This window comes from Blastomyces dermatitidis (genome assembly GCF_000003525.1).
Source record: "Blastomyces dermatitidis ER-3 genomic scaffold supercont1.5, whole genome shotgun sequence".
Taxonomy (NCBI): domain Eukaryota; kingdom Fungi; phylum Ascomycota; class Eurotiomycetes; order Onygenales; family Ajellomycetaceae; genus Blastomyces; species Blastomyces dermatitidis.
In genome coordinates this window covers 1,979,624-1,997,787 of record NW_025544778.1, presented here as the reverse complement: position 1 = coordinate 1,997,787, position 18,164 = coordinate 1,979,624, and the positions used below count along the sequence as shown (strand labels likewise).

General features: G+C 46.7%; 4 protein-coding genes across 4 annotated transcripts; 1 reads left to right on the top strand and 3 right to left on the bottom strand.

The window, feature by feature from the left end:
- Positions 1–54: 54 nt before the first annotated feature.
- Positions 55–4,304, bottom strand: BDCG_05122 (DNA polymerase gamma, mitochondrial). Its single transcript, XM_045420780.1, has 2 exons — positions 4,025–4,304; positions 55–3,962 (listed from the first exon to the last, which is right to left on the bottom strand). Exons 1-2 carry the CDS (start codon positions 4,197–4,199, stop codon positions 697–699), a joined length of 3,441 nt encoding a protein of 1,146 aa, XP_045276820.1. The 5' UTR covers positions 4,200–4,304; the 3' UTR covers positions 55–696.
- A 231-nt stretch (positions 4,305–4,535) lies between these two features.
- BDCG_05121 (uncharacterized protein) lies at positions 4,536–7,813 on the top strand. Its single transcript, XM_045420779.1, has 3 exons — positions 4,536–4,886; positions 4,948–5,692; positions 5,764–7,813. Exons 2-3 carry the CDS (start codon positions 5,275–5,277, stop codon positions 5,958–5,960), a joined length of 615 nt encoding a protein of 204 aa, XP_045276819.1. The 5' UTR covers positions 4,536–4,886; positions 4,948–5,274; the 3' UTR covers positions 5,961–7,813.
- Positions 5,988–8,347, bottom strand: BDCG_05120 (uncharacterized protein). Its single transcript, XM_045420778.1, has 2 exons — positions 7,802–8,347; positions 5,988–7,711 (listed from the first exon to the last, which is right to left on the bottom strand). The coding sequence occupies exons 1-2, from the start codon at positions 7,989–7,991 to the stop codon at positions 6,354–6,356; spliced, it is 1,548 nt and encodes a 515-aa protein (XP_045276818.1). The 5' UTR covers positions 7,992–8,347; the 3' UTR covers positions 5,988–6,353.
- Positions 8,348–8,400: 53 nt separating this feature from the next.
- Positions 8,401–18,121, bottom strand: BDCG_05119 (phosphotidylinositol kinase Tel1). The gene is made up of 9 exons (XM_045420777.1): positions 17,737–18,121; positions 17,633–17,675; positions 16,206–17,564; positions 15,820–16,151; positions 11,306–15,761; positions 10,853–11,243; positions 9,735–10,796; positions 8,724–9,681; positions 8,401–8,653 (listed from the first exon to the last, which is right to left on the bottom strand). The coding sequence occupies exons 1-9, from the start codon at positions 17,813–17,815 to the stop codon at positions 8,634–8,636; spliced, it is 8,700 nt and encodes a 2,899-aa protein (XP_045276817.1). The 5' UTR covers positions 17,816–18,121; the 3' UTR covers positions 8,401–8,633.
- Between the last annotated feature and the right edge of the window lie 43 nt (positions 18,122–18,164).

The window sequence follows — 18,164 nt, the reverse complement described above, 5'->3', positions numbered from 1 at the left end:
GTACATGTACGGAGATCCTCTCAAAAGTTTTGATTAGCATTAAGAATTTAAGGTGTAACTTTGCAGGCATAGTATTCTCATTCCCTCTCTTAACCAGAGTTCTAAGGGAGGTTAATGTCGGTGGCACTTGAATAACCAGCTACAGCTTAACTAAAGCTAGCCTAAATCCTAGGGGCTTGAGAATGGTAACAGTATTAGCTTAAATTCTTAACGCTAATCAAAACTTTTGAGAGGATCCTCCGTATATAGCATGACGTGGGCAAATTTAGATTACATCGTAAAAAAGTTCAGAAGATACATATCATATATTTCCCCTCCCCTCTCTCGGAGCACACAATTTTAAAGTGAAAAGTCGCGTATACCTGCCAGACCAATGCGCCGAATCACAGAAGCCCAGCCGCCCTATCAACATGATCACAGATATGAACAAGAGAACGATAATGTTAAGATACATGTCCAAGAAATATAAGAGGAAAAAATAGTGTTGTATGCATACGAAAGAAATAAAAGAGATACTTCAGGGAATATTAGTTGAAATAAAGACAGCTAACAAGTGTCAGCTTAAGTATGAAAATATTAACCGTGAATGAAAGGTGCTTGTCCCAGGTATCGCTAACTTATCATTAAACGGAAAGTCCAATGCCAATATATATACAAGAATGGAATGGTGGAATGATGGAATGATGGCGGCATCAATCATAGGCCAGGCGAGGGCCTTGGCTTCCACGCAGCTCGATGAGGACTAAACTGTGGCGATTTCGCAAAGTTGGTCGCCTTCTTTGTACTATTGAGGAGCGCGGGCTGAACTTCCATGAGAATGGCCCTTTGTGGTTCAGCGTGTGGTGGTACGGTTGACTTGGCTCGCGTTTTGCGAGGTGAGGTTGATGCGGATTTCGTAGTTGAGGATTTTGAGTCGAGCGCCGGTTGGGAAGGCTTCTTGGTCATTTCCTTGATAATTTCGCGCAGTTCCTTATCATCACTGCAAATCTGCGCCTTTATGAAATTTGGATTTCGGGAGTTCTGTAATGGGGCCATGACTGGTTGTCGGGGAGTATACTGGTATTTTTCTGGGGCGGGAGGGGTATTAGGTTCAATGGAAGGATCTAACTGGGCCTCAACACCTTTGTTGAGGAGATTTTCAATATCTAAACTTTCGCCATGCGGTATTTTGTTGGGGTGAGACGGTGTAATGCAATCCATGTCCACCTCCTTTCTCAGGACCTTGTCGATATCGACAGCAGAGAAATAAGCACATGACTGGGGGAGGTCGTCAATCCCCATCTCCTGCGAGAACATAGCTCGAGTCCAGAGATTCGCAATCTGTAGCGCCATGGCGGCGCGGTACTTGTCATGTTCTTTGACCAGATACCTGATTTCATCATGCACAGTAATTGCGAGACGGGCGTCCAAATTGAAACGACGAATAAGGAAGTCCATTGAGATGATGAGCAAGTGCAAGTAGTCCACACCAGATGATTGAATCGCCCAATTTATTCGTGATGTCATAAAACTTCCCTTGTTGATGAAGCGGCGCATAAGGGCTTCCGTGATTCCTGCTCCAAGCACAGGAGTTCTCGGTCTTTCTTGTTCTGCAAACTCCTCAAGTTTATTGAATACGAACGATTCGGTGCCCCCCCTCCAGAAAGGATTGTCACTCAGTATCTTTCGGTTGGTTCGAACGCCCTTTGTTTCCTTATATAGCTTCGCCGCGACCTGCTTTGTCTCGTGTTCCGACATGGAGGGGTTGAATTGGCGAAGGAGTGTGGCCGCGAACTTGAGGCCTGCCCCATATATTCGACCATAATTGAAAACTTTGGCATCGTTTCGGGAGATTCCCAAGATTTTTGCTGTTTTCGAATGTAAATCTGTGCCAGCTGCTTTCGTTCCTTCCAGAGTCATGAACCCGATGGCATTACCACCATGAATCTGAAACTGTGCGTCTCCCACGAGACTGGCAATCCAGAGCTCCTCTGAATCCACGTCGGCACCAACAAACACATAACCTGGGGGTGCCGTAACCATAGCTTTGAGCTCTGACCCCACCCGGTTAGCTTTGGCGTTGCTAGCAGTTAGCCAGGTGTTCTCTACTGCTCGTCGAGTAATAGTGCCCATTGGGATAATTTGGGGTAATATATAACCCTGCTTAAATGATGGGTTCGATATCGATTTGTTTTTAAGCCGTTCGACGTCGTTGTGGTAAACTACCAGCTGGCTCCTGATCCTATCCCTTGCACTGATCCAGTAAGAACAGGACGCATTCATTTCCAAAGCTTCCTTGGCTAGGGCAAATTGGGAGGAGAGTTTGCCTCCTTCAAAATACTGCAAATACCCCTTCGCAAGCGGACTGGTGCAACGAGCTTCAGGCCCATCCTTGTGTGGAAGTTTAAAATATATATGCTCTCTATCATCTCGGAGACTCAGATTCTTTTCTTCAGCCATGTTGCATGGCGCAAGTGCCTGATTCTCGAACTTCTTGATTTCTCTTTTAGGGACTTGGAACGTCCAGCCATGCACATCCGACCAAACAAGCGGATATCCAAGCCAAGAGAGTTTTAAGAGAATTGGTGCTAAACGTGTGCGAACACTCAGGTTGATAGGGGAGGTGCTTGTTGCGAAGAGGCCTTTGTACCATTTTGGCATTCCAGGCATTTTCTGTCTTGCAGCAGGCCGAGGAGGGTCACCCTTCTTTTTCCCTTTAACCATTCTTATTTCCTGTCCGGACCAGTCTAGCTGTCGTAACCATGGGTCATTCTCATATATTTCAGGTTTATCCTTTACGGCTAAGGCGCTGTCACAAAGTTTCAGTAGCCGCCTCTGGACATCCTCTAGGAGGCGTTGGTAGGTTTCCTCGGCATTTTTCAAGTACTCCTCCCAGGTGTTGTTGACTGGCAAAATAACAGAGGAAAGGTGTCTCAAGGCCCCAAAACTAACCGGATGCGGGCATACCTCCAAAAAGTTAGGGAAAACCTGCTTGTAGACACGATGAGTGATCGAGACATCAGCTGCGCAGTAATCTAGAAGCTCATCAAGCCGTTCCAGAATGCCCGGGCGATCGAGTTCACCAAAATGATCCCGTTGGGCTTTATCAATTGTAACGTTGCAATGGAATTTTGCAACATCACGTAAAGAGTTGACAGAGCTCCTACCCACCCAGAGCTCTTCCTCTTCTTCTGTAAGTAGTTTGTTTTCAAGCAGCGCTGCAAGCTCAACTGAATTATTTTCCCTCAAGAGTTTATCCCTGAGGTCACGATTTTTCTTATGCCGCATCCAGGTGGGCCGTTGTTGAGAACACATCCCGTTAACGGCAACGTGAAGAGACATGGTATCGATAAAGAAATTGCCGGTTTGTTTAATGTCATATTCTTCCAAAATCCTTGCACGATCATATCCAACATTGTGGCCCACAATGATTCGGGCTTGAGATGGAGATCCAAGCGGGACAAGCTGCCGTTCGTTTTTTGTCTCGCCGAGAAGATAAGGAGATAACCAGGCATACCAAGCATTTGGGCTCGCCGCACACGCCATTACTGCAAACGATGATTCTTTCCACATCACTTCCGTGTCGAATGTTAGCATCTCTTCGTTGGGTGCATCAACCTCCTCAGTGGACCCATTCGCATTATACTTCGTCCATCCACTCCTTCTGATCCATTTTTTCGGTGCAGGTGGGAGATTGATCTTTGCATATTGTTTGGCGTTTGTCAGGTAAGGTTCTGAAGAATCCATCCCTAATTTGTAAAAGTGCTCGTCCATAGTTTGGCCTTTGAGGGGAGGTATATCGAAGGCAATTGGATGCGAGCCATCCTGAGTTTTCCCAAGTAAATCGTGGCGAGAAAGATGATCCTTTGAAAGTTCAATCAATTCCGAGTTAGGGGGGGTGGGTTCCCGCAGGAAAATTTGCGAATGGACATGGCTGCTTAACTGCTGGACTCCGATTTCATTAAATCGGGCAGTAGAGGGAACTAGACATATATGTGATGAGCGGGCTACGCATTCTTTGAGCGCAAGGATCGTGTAAACTTACCTGCCAGTGTTTTTAGCCTTCCACCCTCACCAGGCGATTCAGTCACCGCAGTTGTATACCATCGTAAGTCCAACCGTTGCTGTTTGGGCTGCCGGCTTGTTCCTACTGATAGACGGAGAGGCCGCGAGGATGTCCGGAGTACGCCTCTCGAAGTAGCGCATAACGACAGGAGCATCCTTACGCGATGAAAAGAGCTTCAATTACAATAACATGGCGCGCTCAGAAACTTCAAACCCGCCATAAAACCCGCATTTTTAGTTTGAGCTATGGGATGGATTGCGGAAGTAATTAGGACATTGTATCCCAGATTCTCTTGAGCACTTGGCGCGATCCTGACGGAATAACTATTCTCCCGGTATCTTGCCATACCATACCATAACTACGGAGTACCATAGAGCATAGTTTAGGTATTTTGCGACTAATCCCTATTTGGAGTTCGGAATAACAATGTTCCATGATACGGGCAATCAACCTCCTCCCAAGCGCGGATATCAGTCCTATCCACAGCTTCATCTCTGAGCCTTTTTCATTAGAAGTTATTTTCTCTTGATTGGCTTCTCTGCCTAATTTTACCACACTCCCTGGCCTAACCGTCTCTACTTCTTCCATCAACCATTCCCCGGAACCCGAAAACAACTATCTTTCCTCACTCGCTTCTACCGCCTCTCCTTCTCCCGCTATCTATCAGCTTCCTCCAAGCCAATCTCCAACTCACCTCAGAGCCCACCGCCAAGTTCTCCTTTGGCTACTCTCGAGTATCTGAAGCCGCCAGAACGCCCAAGCTCCAGATATTCGGTTTTGCGTTTTTTCTGGAATGCCTCGACCTACGTCTTAAACTTTAGCGAGCTTTCCCGCATCAGCTGTAACTATTTACATCTAACTTTACCGATCGAATCACCAGTACTGACGAATTCTCTTTTCAGATACACGTTTACACAGTAGAACCCGAGATTTCTCGTGCCGTTGCAGTTAATTTACTTTGGTCGCTACCTCTAGCTCTATTCGCTCTTCTCGTCTTCAACCCACCATACGATTGGTCGACTCTCCATCTTTGTTCACATCCTGTAGTAAATTTGTATAGGTGGAGATCTCAAGGATTTCAAAGCTATTCATAGTTTTAAAAACAAAGTACATGCATGGTCGGCTTTTCCATATTCGCCTCACAACCGGAATTTTATTCACCAAGCAACGCCACCACTGGCGTTTCTCATTAACCGCCATACATTTCACACTATCTTTCTCCCTTACCCATGAATAACGATTCTTTTGTTGATCTTACCATCTCTTCGCCGCCATTATCAGTGGAGCAAAGTTCGTCGAACATGTTTGTTCATCGAGCAAGAAGTCAACGGCCGTTAGATATCACGGCCGGCGCTCCAGCACCCAAAAGACGACGAGTTGACAATTCTTCTGCTGCTGGGCCTTCGTCACATCCGGCACGGTATCAGAGGCAAATAAACAGTTTGGATGACGACCCAGATATCGAGTCGATTGATCTCACGGAGGTAAACGACAGAGTATCGCTTGCCAAGGTCCTCTCGAAACAGCGTGAGGATGCGGTAAAGGCACAAAGTACAGCTGGTGGTGTCATGGGCCGGTCGACCCTGACGGCGTATAAGTGTCCTGTGTGTATGGATACTTGTACTGACGCCACATCTACTATTTGTGGTATGTACCTAGTCCTTGACTCAGTCAATATTCAGTTGATTAGCCAAGTCTAATATGCTTTTTACTTTTAGGCCATCTCTTCTGTCACAAATGTATCATCGACACACTTCGATTTGGCGAAGAAAGAAGTATGCATGATGGAAATGGTAAGGCACCCCGTGGCAGATGTCCCGTCTGTCGTCAAGCACTCTCGCGAGTGGATACATATGGACCAAAACGGAACCTTGTTCCGCTCCAATTAAATCTTTCGACAAGGAAAAGGACCTGAAATCCAACAGTGGAGCACTCCTTTTAAATGATTAAATAGCATAGCGGAATGAAGGGTTGGGTCCGTTGGATTTGCATAATGTGGCGGCGTTTAGGTCTGGATAGTCAAGGGCATAGGCTACAAGGGGCGTCTGCATGCTTCTTTATATTGCGTTGTTTGTATTTTTTATTTAAATTTTTTGGTTTTGTTTTTTAGATACCAGGCCAGGTGCGTTTCGGAAGCTATCCGGTATGTTCTTATCGGACTGTTTGCCAAGTTCATCCGCAGTTCTCTCCCCTGCTGCTGCAAGACCAAACAGATATGATATCGAAGCAGTGTAGCAAAGGCACAGGTTACAATCAACGCCTGCCCGTTCAGAAACAGTAAACAAACATAGAAACACATAAACCCAATTTACAAGGTGCCATGGTTTCCTTTGACATCCAGCTTGCCGACACCTCCCAATGGCTCCAATGTATTCCGCCTACTCCTAGCAGCACCCAGCCCCCCTCTAGCTATCGCATCGCCTTTCTTACCCAGTACAACTTCCAAAGCCTGTGTAAGAGCTGTTGGGTCATATCGCATCCCCACCACCACGCCTGATTCATTCTCCACCTTCCTTCCATACAACCGCACACATTCAATCCCCATCCCAGCTAAACGTTCGCGGTCTACACGTGGCGTGCCAGGACCCTCAAGATGTAATACGTGAGTAACGTATGATGTATACGGAAGCGAAACGGTTGGCAGGCGATCCACAGAATTCTCAACCCTTTTATCTTCACTTAAAAGCGGCAAATGATGATGCTGCCGGCCACGACTCTCTTCGCCAGCACGCACAATGGCTTCAATAAAATCTAGTGCGGTGAAAGGTTGGTGTGCCGGGCCAGTCTCACGGTCGATGGATCCGTTCAGGATCAGGATCTTTTGGCGCGCACTGCTGTTAGCAATGGCCTTTCCCACACCCCTGAGAATTATGCAGGGTATTATAGACGTATAGAGGGACCCGATGCTGTATATTATAGCTTGTGATGAATTTAATGCATCTAAAACGCGGGGGTTGGCTGGGGGTCTGATCTCTTGGCCATATGGGTTTATGTACCAAAGCCGGGAGATGCGGCAGGGGAGGTCTTCCGTCCCGGTTTTGTTGAAAGTGATATTCTTGTTGCGCAGCGTAGGCAGGGAGCCTGGTAGGTGGCTTTCCTCGTATGGGAGGTCATCGGAGTCGGAGCAAGCGTCGTCACCATCGGCAAGGAGCAGGCTGGGCCTTCTGAGTGATGGGATTGGTTGGATGGCTGTTGCTTCGCTTGGATGTGAAATGCTGTTTTGGCCAACGATGACTGAGCCATCGACTAGGGAGGCCGATATGTGATGAGAAAACGTGGAGTTTATAGCGGGTATCACACGGACATCGTCCGTCGGGACTGAGCAGATACTTCCCAGCAGGTATATGGCACTCTCAAGGCTGCCACTGAATAGCCGAGCGCCTGTCAGGAACAGATTACCAACACTGGCAGAGGTGAAGTCAAAGGTGGAAGATGGTGGCCTTGCGCGCTTGAGGATTTCCAGATTGAGGAGATTGAGAAAGGAACGGATTAGTTCTCTCTTTGCTGGGGAGATAGTCTTCCACAGCGGTGAAGTCCCTTCGACTATGGAATACCATTCAGCATGTGCGGTGCTCGCTGATGGGGCTAAACGATGATTGAATAGGGTTTTAATTGCTGCCCTCTCAGAATGTGGAGGGCAATCAGGAATTAGACGGACGAGTCTACCTATTGGTCTTTATTTAGCACGGGCTTCAATTCTATTCCAATAGTTGTGTATAAATAAATGGCAAATGATTTGAGGAGAAAGTAACTTACTCCGTACATCACCAATCCCAGGCCCACCAAACACTCGAATCAACTCGGAAGAAGAGCCACCATTGTCACTAATGGGTATTATATAGCTTAATGGGCAGTCCTTACTTGCGCGGACTGCACCGAAAACATCTACAAGGCTATTTGCCCCGCTTCCGCCAGAAAATACGACAATGCCCCTTAGTGTCGACATTTTTTATATCCTCGGTCAGAGCCGCACCCAGTTATGATGCAACTCAGGTTTTAAAGTCGAAAGACTAATAGAGGAGAAGAAGAGAAATAGATTATGGCACCATGTTGGAGATATTTAAGGTCAAAGAAAGAAAGGGGCAAAAAAGCCAGATAGCAAAACTCTCTGATGAATACCTAGTCAAAACTCAAGTTTAAGGGGTTTTAGGATGTCTCACTTGAACGAGACACGCCAAAAGTGATCCAGTTTCTTATTCATGAATTCCAGCAGAATGAGAGGGGAAAAAATGAACACGATTGAGCTGGAACGGTGAACAGGGACGGGAGATACAAGACTAACGTTACACAGCCGAAGCTTTAACGAGTAGTTATTTAACTACGGGAAACGAAATGTACGAGAAACGAAATACGATCACCAGAACCAGTGAGAGGGATATAAATATTAATATATTCTATACATTAAAAAGGCTCCTGCGCATGAATACGGTAAATTGCTTAAAGTTATGTACTTGGCATAAATCTACTATACATGTGCACTTCAGATTTACCGATATATATTGCCAGGAAGAGCACATCCAACCTACAAGATAGGTTCCAAGAATCTCTCATGCACCAGAATATTTTCCAGTAAAATTGCCGCAGCGATCTAAGCATATGCAGCCCAACCTAAGTGGAAGTCATAGGATGTGAGTTAGTATTTTGACAACAGACATTACCCATCCAGGGAATGACTAACCGCAGTACAGAACAGCAAGATTCCGGTCATCTGTCGCCTGTTGAATCAACTCATTGACAGTGGCAGCTACACTAAGTGTTTTCCCAAGCTTCTTTGCGACTACTGTCAAGGCTCGGTCAGCCTCGCTAGGTTCATTAGGGTTCTTGCTTTTGCCGCTTTCGCTGGCCTGAGTTGCACCCCCAGCGGCTTCTTGCATGTCTTGCATTTTCTTGATACGCAGCGGAGACAACGACCAACTGTAAAGCGGGTCATAGCGAAGGACGTCTAGAATCGTCATGATACTATACGACTCTCGGCGTAGAGCCTCAAAAGTGAATTCACAGCAGCGTCTAAATACCCCCTCCGTTTTGGTAATGCCCATACCATCGACGAGATCACGAGTCAAACGGAACGGCACCGCTTCCGGCACTGGCAGCACGCGTCCTTGCTCAAAGGCCACTCCTAGATCGATATGAACCACTTCGCCTGTTTTCTCATCCAGCAGGATATTATGACCATGCCTATCACCCAAGCCGAGCACATGGCCTAGCATGGAAATCGCCGCCGTGCTTCGTGTGTATGCTAACCGTTTGCTGAACCAGTCATCGGGCTCTTTGAACCGTTCCATAAAAAAGAATCTCATGACCGGGTTGAAATGCTTTGTTACTTCACGGAAAACCTTTATTCGATGCTCCAACGATCTTGGCTGCGCATCGCTGATAGCCTTTCGACAGGCATTGGGTTTCATATCTTTGGGAAAGTGCCTCTGATGGGCGGGCATTAGATAGTCGGTTAAGGGAATTGTGTTTTGCACAAATTCGATGATTCCCGCATTCGCAGTTAGAGGCAATACTTTATATGTTCTGATGCCCAAGTTACGCTGTTGGGTAGCTCTATGCTCTCGCAGCAAATTGCTGACTTGTTCAAAGACTTGTTCCATAATGGCATCTTGCCGCAGGTCATCATTTCCTCCTTTAAACTGGACGTATGTCAATAAGATATCCACAAAGATAGCAGGTTATCCTAACTTACGAGTTGCTTATATTGAAGCCCGTCTGAAGCGATAGCAGTGACGATTTTGGGAGCACTGATGCCTGATGCGACCGTGAATTCCGGGAGATACCGCACAATACGGGGTACGTGGCTGTAATTTGAATCAATCTGGAGATCAATTTTCATGGTAGGTGGTGGAATATGCTGTCTCCTGACGTCCTGTTCCAATTTTTGTCCAGTGATCGATTTTCTAAGTGCAACTTTTGAACCGCTCTTGAGTCCGTTGTCTAACCCGTCCGTTGCAAACCTTACATAGCCGACACATGCGTTGTGCAGAGTGAACCACGTATCACGTACCTTAGGATCGCTTTTCAGCCTATCGACTAAGTTATTAGCGGCTCGACTTCGTGAATTAGACATATGGTCTCTGCCACGTGCGGATTTGCTGCTGGAAAATAATTGATACATTCCGTGGTATGGATGCTCCATGCAAATCCGAAGAATGAGCGTTCCCAACAGTGGCTGGAAACTATCCTCAACATCGAGCAGGCGTGACGACAGCTGATTAATCAATGACACAAACTTTCGACTCGGGACAGTGTTAATATATTTTGCGACAGCTGCATTGGCTGCTTCGCTCTCCGAATTGTCCAGCCAGAGAGCGCAGAATCGTAGGACGTTGTTCTTGAACGTATCGGAAGCCCTCAAAGCAAGGAGATATTTTTCCAGGCACTGGCGAAGGAAAGATACCCGACTCTCTTTCAGCCTCTGGTACTCTTTGTCGTCCAGTTCAAACCATTGTTTCGCTCTGACTCTATGTATTAGGAGTTGATCTCTCTCTTTGCCTTTAGCTGATTCCATCATTTGCTCTAGGTCTAGCACTTCCTTCTCCTTTCGGTGGCGGATTTGTTCAATTCTTCTAAAATCTTCTAGGCCGTCTGGGTTCTGCAACTGTTGGTCACAGAAAACTGCAAATTCATGGAATACCCGCCCTGCCTCCTCCCCTTCAGATCTACCTTTTAGTTCCTTTATGGCGGGGAAAAGGTACTCCTGCATAATCGTATCCGGTTTTTGTAACCTAGCTTCCGCAACATGGCGACCCTAACAAAAGTCAGCTTAAAAGTCCCTCCCTCATGTGAATACGCTCTGTTACGTACTAGACTAGCCAAAACCTCTGCCTTGTTCACCGGAATAGATTGTGTCTGGAGGTTGTTTTGCTTGTTGAGCTGTTGTAACATTTGAATTGATGTTGTCATCTCCCCCTGGTCCCAAAGTACATTGGCCAAATCAAATGTTGCTGCAGCGTCAATGAATACGCCGAGATCAGCACAAGGCTTAATTAGTTTCGAAAGCCATATCGCAGATTTTAACGATGCTTGGTGTTCATCATGTTCTCTACTTATCCTTAGGGATGCTCGGATAGCCTTAACCTCCAATAATTTAGCATCATGGGAACTCAGATTAAGCATAGACTTTATGTGAGGTTGTCGACTGATCAATGAGAACAAGGCTTCATGGCTCGAGAGAATCAGGCTTATATCCCGGAAACTAATGTACATCTCGTGAGTTATCGTAACATATAAGATATAGGAAATGGATAACACACGAACCTCTCAAACTTCAGCCACGATCCCCTCGCTTGTATTCTTTCCCATGCATCCTGTAACTGATCCGGATTTTGCGAACACATAACCTCATCTATTTCAGCCAATATACCCATCGCTCTCATCCCAGTACGCAGCTCAAAGTGGGATTGATTCTCTTCAAAATGGCCAAGAACCTCTGAGAAACAATTGTCCAAAATTCGGCCGACCTGCAGTTTGTCGTCTGACGAGTTCAGGCTTTGCAGGGCTTTGAATATATTGCCAGCGGCGGAGGTTGAGGTAGAGGGCACTGGAATATCCCACTGTTGGAGGTAAAGAGACGTTGAAAGCATGCTCTCAAAGACTTCAGCCCTCTTCCCGTTACTGGTAGGGGCAGTAAACATTGCACTTGCAACACCTTGGAAATTTGTGGCATTTAGAGCTTGTATAAGACCAAGGGAGTTTGTCTCTCCTATGGCGCTGGAGAGCTTCATCTCAGCCTCGTAGTTGGCACTTTGGAATGAAAGATTTTTGAATCCAACCCCAGCGCTTTCATGCTGGAGCTTTTCAAGAACGGAATCCAGAGAGGCACTCTGTTGAATACCGTAGAATAGATCAGGGTCTTCGATATTTTTGAAGATATCATGAAGGAGCAATAATGAGTCAGGCGATTTCGAAACCGCTGACCGTCGAGTTGACGCAGTTCGCGAGAAATGAATTTCTACGAAAAGGAGTGAGGTTTTATACATTTGGCACTGCGTTGCTGCATGTGCAGCTTCCAGGTAATCAATGTCAAGCCAGGCGTCTCGTTGATTCATGGTCTGCTCTTGAGGCAGCTTTTGGTGCCTTAGATATAGAATACAGTGAATTATAAGCCGAATGTGTGGAAACGTGGTATCACGGACTTCACGGAATGCTTGCCGGAATACTGCGGAGGCAGTTTGACGAACAGTTCGTTTGCCTTCATACTCGGAGAGTAGCATGTCATGTAGAATATATGGTAGAAGCTTCGTCGCAAGTGCTGGTATCTCATAAAGAACTTTTGGTAACGAACCAATTATAGAGTCGGTGGCTTCTTGGACCGTTAAGCAGAGAGTGACATCACGAGCCCACTCATCAGCGGATACATTGGGAATCCAGCGAATATCATGATCGAATTGGGCCTTCTGGAAAGGAGTCAAAGACAGCTTCGGGCATAGATATGGTGTCCAGGTAAGCGCCTTAACGAGTGAACTAGGAATGGCTGATCCGCATTCTCCGAGCTCGGGATCCGAAGGGAGTCTGGTGAGAATGTTCTGCAAGGCTCGCTCAGCCAGTCCAATATCCCGACGACTATTTGAAAGCAACGAATTACAAAGCATACGGATAATAGAATATTTGGATGTGAATCTAATGCGTTCGGGGATATCATCGGAGGAAGATGATCGCGTTTCTTTGAGCATGGAGCCATTGATCACTCCTGTCGATGCATACGCCCGGCCTAATACACGGGCGGCCCAGAGGCGATAACCGGAACCGTGATCTTGATGCTGGATAGTGTTCCAAACAGTCATCGCGTTTCCTGCGGCAATCTGATCTTCCCCCAAAATATCATCCCGGAAGTTGGTTGGTCTCTGGAACTGCTTGCAGATAAGAGAAAACACCAAATCAGTCGCTGGAGCACTTAGTAATCTCTCGTCGGCCGCACTATCTTGCAAAAGGCTTGCTAAAAGTTCACCTTCGTGTGTTCCTTTTGAAGCGCATCCAACTAAATTGATGCGCTGAGATGATCGCACAATATTTCGGAACGACTTCTCCGATTCCTTGCTAAGCTTTGGAGATTCATATTGGTCCAAAAATTTCGCAAACCAGTCGTGGAAAATCTGCGCCTTCGACAGGGATGACCTGAAATGCATTTCTTGAGTAGTGCTCTCCTGAGAAGAGGACAGAAGCCCCCGAAGTGAGGCAAGAGTCGAGACGCCAAGCCCCGCCATGAAGGAGGGATTTTCCAGTAGATATGGTCTGCCTTTATCGACGAGGTACCAGAAAAGCCCAACCGCATCTTCCGAACAATGAAAGTGGGAAAGAAACGGCCTTAGAAAATGTAGCAACATTTCGAGCGGATATTCTTCCAGAACCACAGACCCAGCGATGCAGATAAGAATTTTGAGCTTCCGGATCACAGCGCATGCATGGAGTGAGCCCAGGGACGGATGAATGGATTCTATCAATGTCCTCGCGACAAAACAAACCAAAGCGGGTGTCCACATTGTCTCGAGATCATATCCGGTCCGCGCACATAGGAAGTCGATCTCATCGAGAAGGTATTTTGCTCGGAAAGATGGTTGCTGGCTGGCTGGCAGAACGGCCATCGATACACTTCTTCTCGCAATGTCTTTCCAGATATCTAGAGCGTATTTGAAGGGAGGACGCTTTTCAAAGCCTTTTCCCATATGTTCTGTTTGATCCACGCATTTGAAAAATACGGCAATTGTTTCGGGGAAATATCTTTCCAGTAAAGAACCAAATTTTTCAGTTCCTAGAATCTTCTTGATGCGGCCCTGGGTCCCTTTGGGCTGGCTGTCCTGCGAAGGTGGAATGCTGATGTCGCGTGCAATGCAGTACGCCTCAGCTTTATAAAAGCAGTCCTCCAGCAATTCTTGGAATGGCACGCTCAAACAAGTGGAAATCTCTGTCATCTCATCATCCTTGCCACGCATCACAATTTGGGCTACAACTTCGTCCTGGACGTCTATTAGTAAGTCGTTGAGCGTCCGATAACCAAATATGGTAAACGGAATTGATCCCAAAGATTCTGTTTCTAGCCACGTGTATATCATCTGAGAGGCAAATAGCCAAAAAATTTCTTTGGGGTCGTTGAGGCCGAGAGAGCGTGTGATCTCCTGTAGACAGGCTTTCGCATATGGTGCCGACTTAGGAAGTTGCCCTGGGGTCTCAAATATGTGATATATTCCACGGCGCAGGAGGGTATGCCATCTGGACGCTAGTTGTGCTAGGAGATATAGGCGTAAAGCAATGCCCTCGTTCCAGTCAGGGTCACGGGGGAGGTTTTCCAGAATATCATCAAAGATAGCATCATGTTCTTTGAGGATAAACCGGTCGAACACTGACGGAATAACCTTGGACAAGTGGAATTTCACAGTTAGATCCCCGTCGTGCAAGATCTTGAAAAGGATTGTACGAGGTGAGGGCCGCGAGTTGTCCCTTGGATACAATGGGTCAGCTCGGAGGACACGCTCCATCAACGTAGCAATCCTTATCAGGACTCTAGGAGACCCCAGTCTTTCTTCAACTATTAACGCATACCAGCTGTAAAGATCAAGAGCACATTCATAAAGGTCGTCCCCCTCATCGGCAATCCAATGATCAATAAGAGCCGTCGAAAGTTCAATACAGATGGACAAAGCGGCTTCACACATCTTAAACTCATAAGACCGCAGAATTGTTTCCCCGAAGAACACAAGCAAACTACAGGCGTCAGATCTAGAAATATCAGGCCAGCTGCCAAGAAGAAGTGCCAAATTAGGTCGACAGGCCAGAATATCTACCGTGTCAAGCGACGTGATATGGCCGACTAAGCTCTCATTCGTAGGGACTTCGGAGCTTTTGCTTGTGCCAGCGAGGTGATATAATATATGTAGGTGTGTTGCAGTTGCGCGGCGAACTGAATTCTGATCCTCATAAGCAGGGGTATCTTCTCGGTCGAATTTCGGAAAGAAATCGCCATCTCTTGTGTGGCTTTCTTGAGGTGAAAATTGATCATCGAGATCCATTGGGTCAGCTGCGCAATGAGACGAGTCGCGCTCCGCACCCTTGTGATGATTTAAGACGGCAATAAATTCGGGAGCGATCAGTCGTACCGCTCTCAAAACCGGATCGCTAGTGTCAATCTCCAGCTTCAAAGGCAGAATGATCGGAGCCAGAATATCCAAGCAGGCATGAAGAAATTCCACCTCTTTCCTGGAGAAAAAATTGCAGAGGTTTATCCACAACTTTTTAGTACACTTTTGTAGATGCTGACACCGTAATGACACAGGGAACGGAAGGGACTCAGTAAATATGGTGCTTGTGATGCAGAGGGATACTAGAATTTGAATTATTTCAATGGTAACGTGCTGGCGTTTATCATTGCTCAACTGGCTCCAAATTTGACTGAAATTGTCTATCTTCGTTTGAAGAAGCTCTAGAATAACTTGGTCATTAGGGTGTGGTTTCACCGAGAAGCCAATATAAGTAGGCTTTGAGGAAACGGCCGTGGCCTCATTCGCATGGCCTTCTCGGGGTGTGAGAAGCAGATACTCAATCAGCTCGTAATCCTGACGGAGCCTGAAGAAAGATGTTGAGATCCTGCAAAGCGGCCCTGGAAGAACAGGATGAGGAAAATCAAAAGACCTCCCGGTGCAACTCATCAAGAGATTGAGGAGTTCTAGGGGTCGTGCAAAAGTAGCAATTTGCATCGTATAGGCGCGGTCAGGTAAAGCCCCTGTTTCCTGTGTCAGCAAAATATATAATTCACCCGTTATAAAACTCACCAAACTTACAGCTATTTCTTATCCATGCGCATATTTGCTTTGACATGTCTTGGCTCTGTGCAGGATTGATCTTTGTTCGGAACTCTACCATCTTTGCCCACATAAGCAGCGCTGAGTCGGTCAAACCTGAGGGGCCGTTGATATCAACGGAAGATGTCATGGATTCAGCTGTATCCACTACAATTGAGTAATCTAGTAGTTTAAAATGCAGTATTGCAGTCAGCAAATTACAGGCAGCTCTAGATGTTGTAGGAGAACCGAGTGCGCGAGAAGTCAGCTCCCAAGCCTGAGCCCACAAAGGTCGCAATTCCTGTGATGTAGCGGCACCGCAGCTAGCTATGCTGTGAACATACCGTCAGTATCCATGTTTATGTGGTCCTACCAGTCTGACGCACCTTGCAATTGCTATCATGGTCCATGACGCAGTAGAGCCGTTCTCGTCTAAAATATTTACAGTAAGCTGCTCTAGCGTTGTTAAGAGCTCTTCAGTCGCGGGCTCGCGGTCTGAGAAGATGAATGGAAGCAACTGCAGCGCGCATATTCTCGTTACTCCCGTAGAAGTCGAGGCTTCACGAACAATATCCGACCTCCTTGACAGGAGATGCTGTTTCTTTTTAGGTCTTTCGGTTGCTTGTGGCTCATTATCTAGAGTGAGGTACATATTGTCCAAAAGCGTCGAGAAACTAGCAATTGTTTGCAAAGTGGTCCAATTTTGCTCAGACTTAGGAACTCCCAGGCGCGGAGCCATTATCCTAATGCCCATAGGTCGAGGAGTTGGGCTAAAAGTAAATACCAAATCATCCACTTGCATCAAGTCCTTTTCGGGTTGTCTCAAGTACTCTTGATACAGCTGCTCAGTTAGGCCTTGGAGTGATTCCACAAACGAATCTGGCGGAGATGAGAGACTATATTGAAGAAAAATAGGTCTCCCAAGCATCAGCGTTACCAGCATTTCATCCTTCAGGATACCAGATTTCGTACGCCAGAATCGTTTGATTATCGGGATGATATCCAATAGAGCATCTCTAACAAGGGCAGTGTCATCCGTTATCGACTTTGCGAGAACTGAATTGAATGCGCTAAATGCTGCATAAGGAGTCCTAGAGACGCTATTCTGCGACTCCAGATAGTCCAAAAGGCCATCGATCAGCTTTTTGGCATTATCAATGATAGGACTAGAAGGATAAGAGCATAGCAATTGAATGCAAGTCTCTAGCTCGTCACTATTTGTACTGGTCTCGGAACCGGAACTTTTATTGCGTCGAAGAGCGCCTGGCTCCATCGAACTGGCACGACTGCCGGGGCCGCCCGGGCTCTCAGATGGAGGACGTGTACGATTTCGAATGCTCAGCTGGGTCCCCTGGTTGGGTTCTATGACACCAATAGCTTGAAAGCAAAAATCGACAACATGACACCAGACATCCTTGCTCAAGTGTTCCAAATGTGGTGGATACTGCAATATAGTCTTTATCACCTTTATGTAGTCTCCGCTAAGGGGTTCCCATAGTGCATCTCCCAGGTTTTGGATCGCATCGGCGACATGGTAGAGCAAAGCCGTCACGGTTTTTGGGCGGATTTTATGTACACCCAGCTCAACGGTAGTTCGAAGGGCAGACGCACAATTTGTAAGCCTCGTTCCCGATGAAGATTTGGAGGTAGAAGGCTTCGCGCGCTTGTAGGTGGATTTCTCGGTAGATATGAATCGAAACAGGGTTTCGAAAATTTTGTGATATTCCTTATCAGTGAGGTGATTCCTGCGACAGATACCGCTCAATATCAGTATCTCGATACAAGTTTATATATTACTAACAAGAAGCCATACAGCTTAGGCGTTTGTCTATTCAGCAGAAGGATATGCTTGAGATCTTTCCACATATTGTCAGCCTGATTCACACATTCCACAAGTAAAAGGGATGACGGCGGTACCTTCCAGCCCAGCTACACGATTCCTCTGCAAATCAGAGCCAATTGCCCCCAGCGCATCCTTGAGGCTTACTTCCTTCATTGCTCCCTACGGTAGCTGCATAAAAATGGGTTGAGCAGTTGGTACGTGTGAACCATCCCACAGTAGCGGGGAGTTTAGGGATGGAGTAGTAAATAAATAAAGCGTCCCGTTCCTGAGTTCCTGAAGGGCATAGGAACTGGAGCATTGGACAAATGTCCCGTCGCCATGGAAGAGAAGCGCTATTTACACCAGACAAGGCGGTAGGACGTTGTGGTGTGCTAGAGCCGAGCAGCAAGTCGGCCGTTTGTCGAGCGTGCTGCTAGCTAATAATCCGGAAATAATATTTGTATTTAAATAACTTCCGGCAGGGTTGGGTTGCGCTGAGCCGCACGACGAAAGCTCGGGCCTC

What these genes read in the sequence shown, in the direction of transcription:
- BDCG_05119 (XM_045420777.1), bottom strand. Translation starts at nt 17,815, where the DNA reads ATGAAGGAAGTAAGCCTCAAGGATGCGCTGGGGGCAATTGGCTCTGAT. An exon ending in CGCATGGATAAGAAATAGCT is followed by an intron (nt 15,762 to 15,819) that starts GTAAGTTTGGTG and finishes CACAGGAAACAG; the next exon opens with GGGCTTTACCTGACCGCGCC. An exon ending in TCGTGGCTGAAGTTTGAGAG is followed by an intron (nt 11,244 to 11,305) that starts GTTCGTGTGTTA and finishes GATGTACATTAG; the next exon opens with TTTCCGGGATATAAGCCTGA.
- BDCG_05122 (XM_045420780.1), bottom strand. Translation starts at nt 4,199, where the DNA reads ATGCTCCTGTCGTTATGCGCTACTTCGAGAGGCGTACTCCGGACATCC. An exon ending in AAGGCTAAAAACACTGGCAG is followed by an intron (nt 3,963 to 4,024) that starts GTAAGTTTACAC and finishes ATATATGTCTAG; the next exon opens with TTCCCTCTACTGCCCGATTT.
- BDCG_05121 (XM_045420779.1), top strand. Translation starts at nt 5,275, where the DNA reads ATGAATAACGATTCTTTTGTTGATCTTACCATCTCTTCGCCGCCATTA. An exon ending in CGCCACATCTACTATTTGTG is followed by an intron (nt 5,693 to 5,763) that starts GTATGTACCTAG and finishes TTTTACTTTTAG; the next exon opens with GCCATCTCTTCTGTCACAAA.
- BDCG_05120 (XM_045420778.1), bottom strand. Translation starts at nt 7,991, where the DNA reads ATGTCGACACTAAGGGGCATTGTCGTATTTTCTGGCGGAAGCGGGGCA. An exon ending in TGGGATTGGTGATGTACGGA is followed by an intron (nt 7,712 to 7,801) that starts GTAAGTTACTTT and finishes AAAGACCAATAG; the next exon opens with GTAGACTCGTCCGTCTAATT.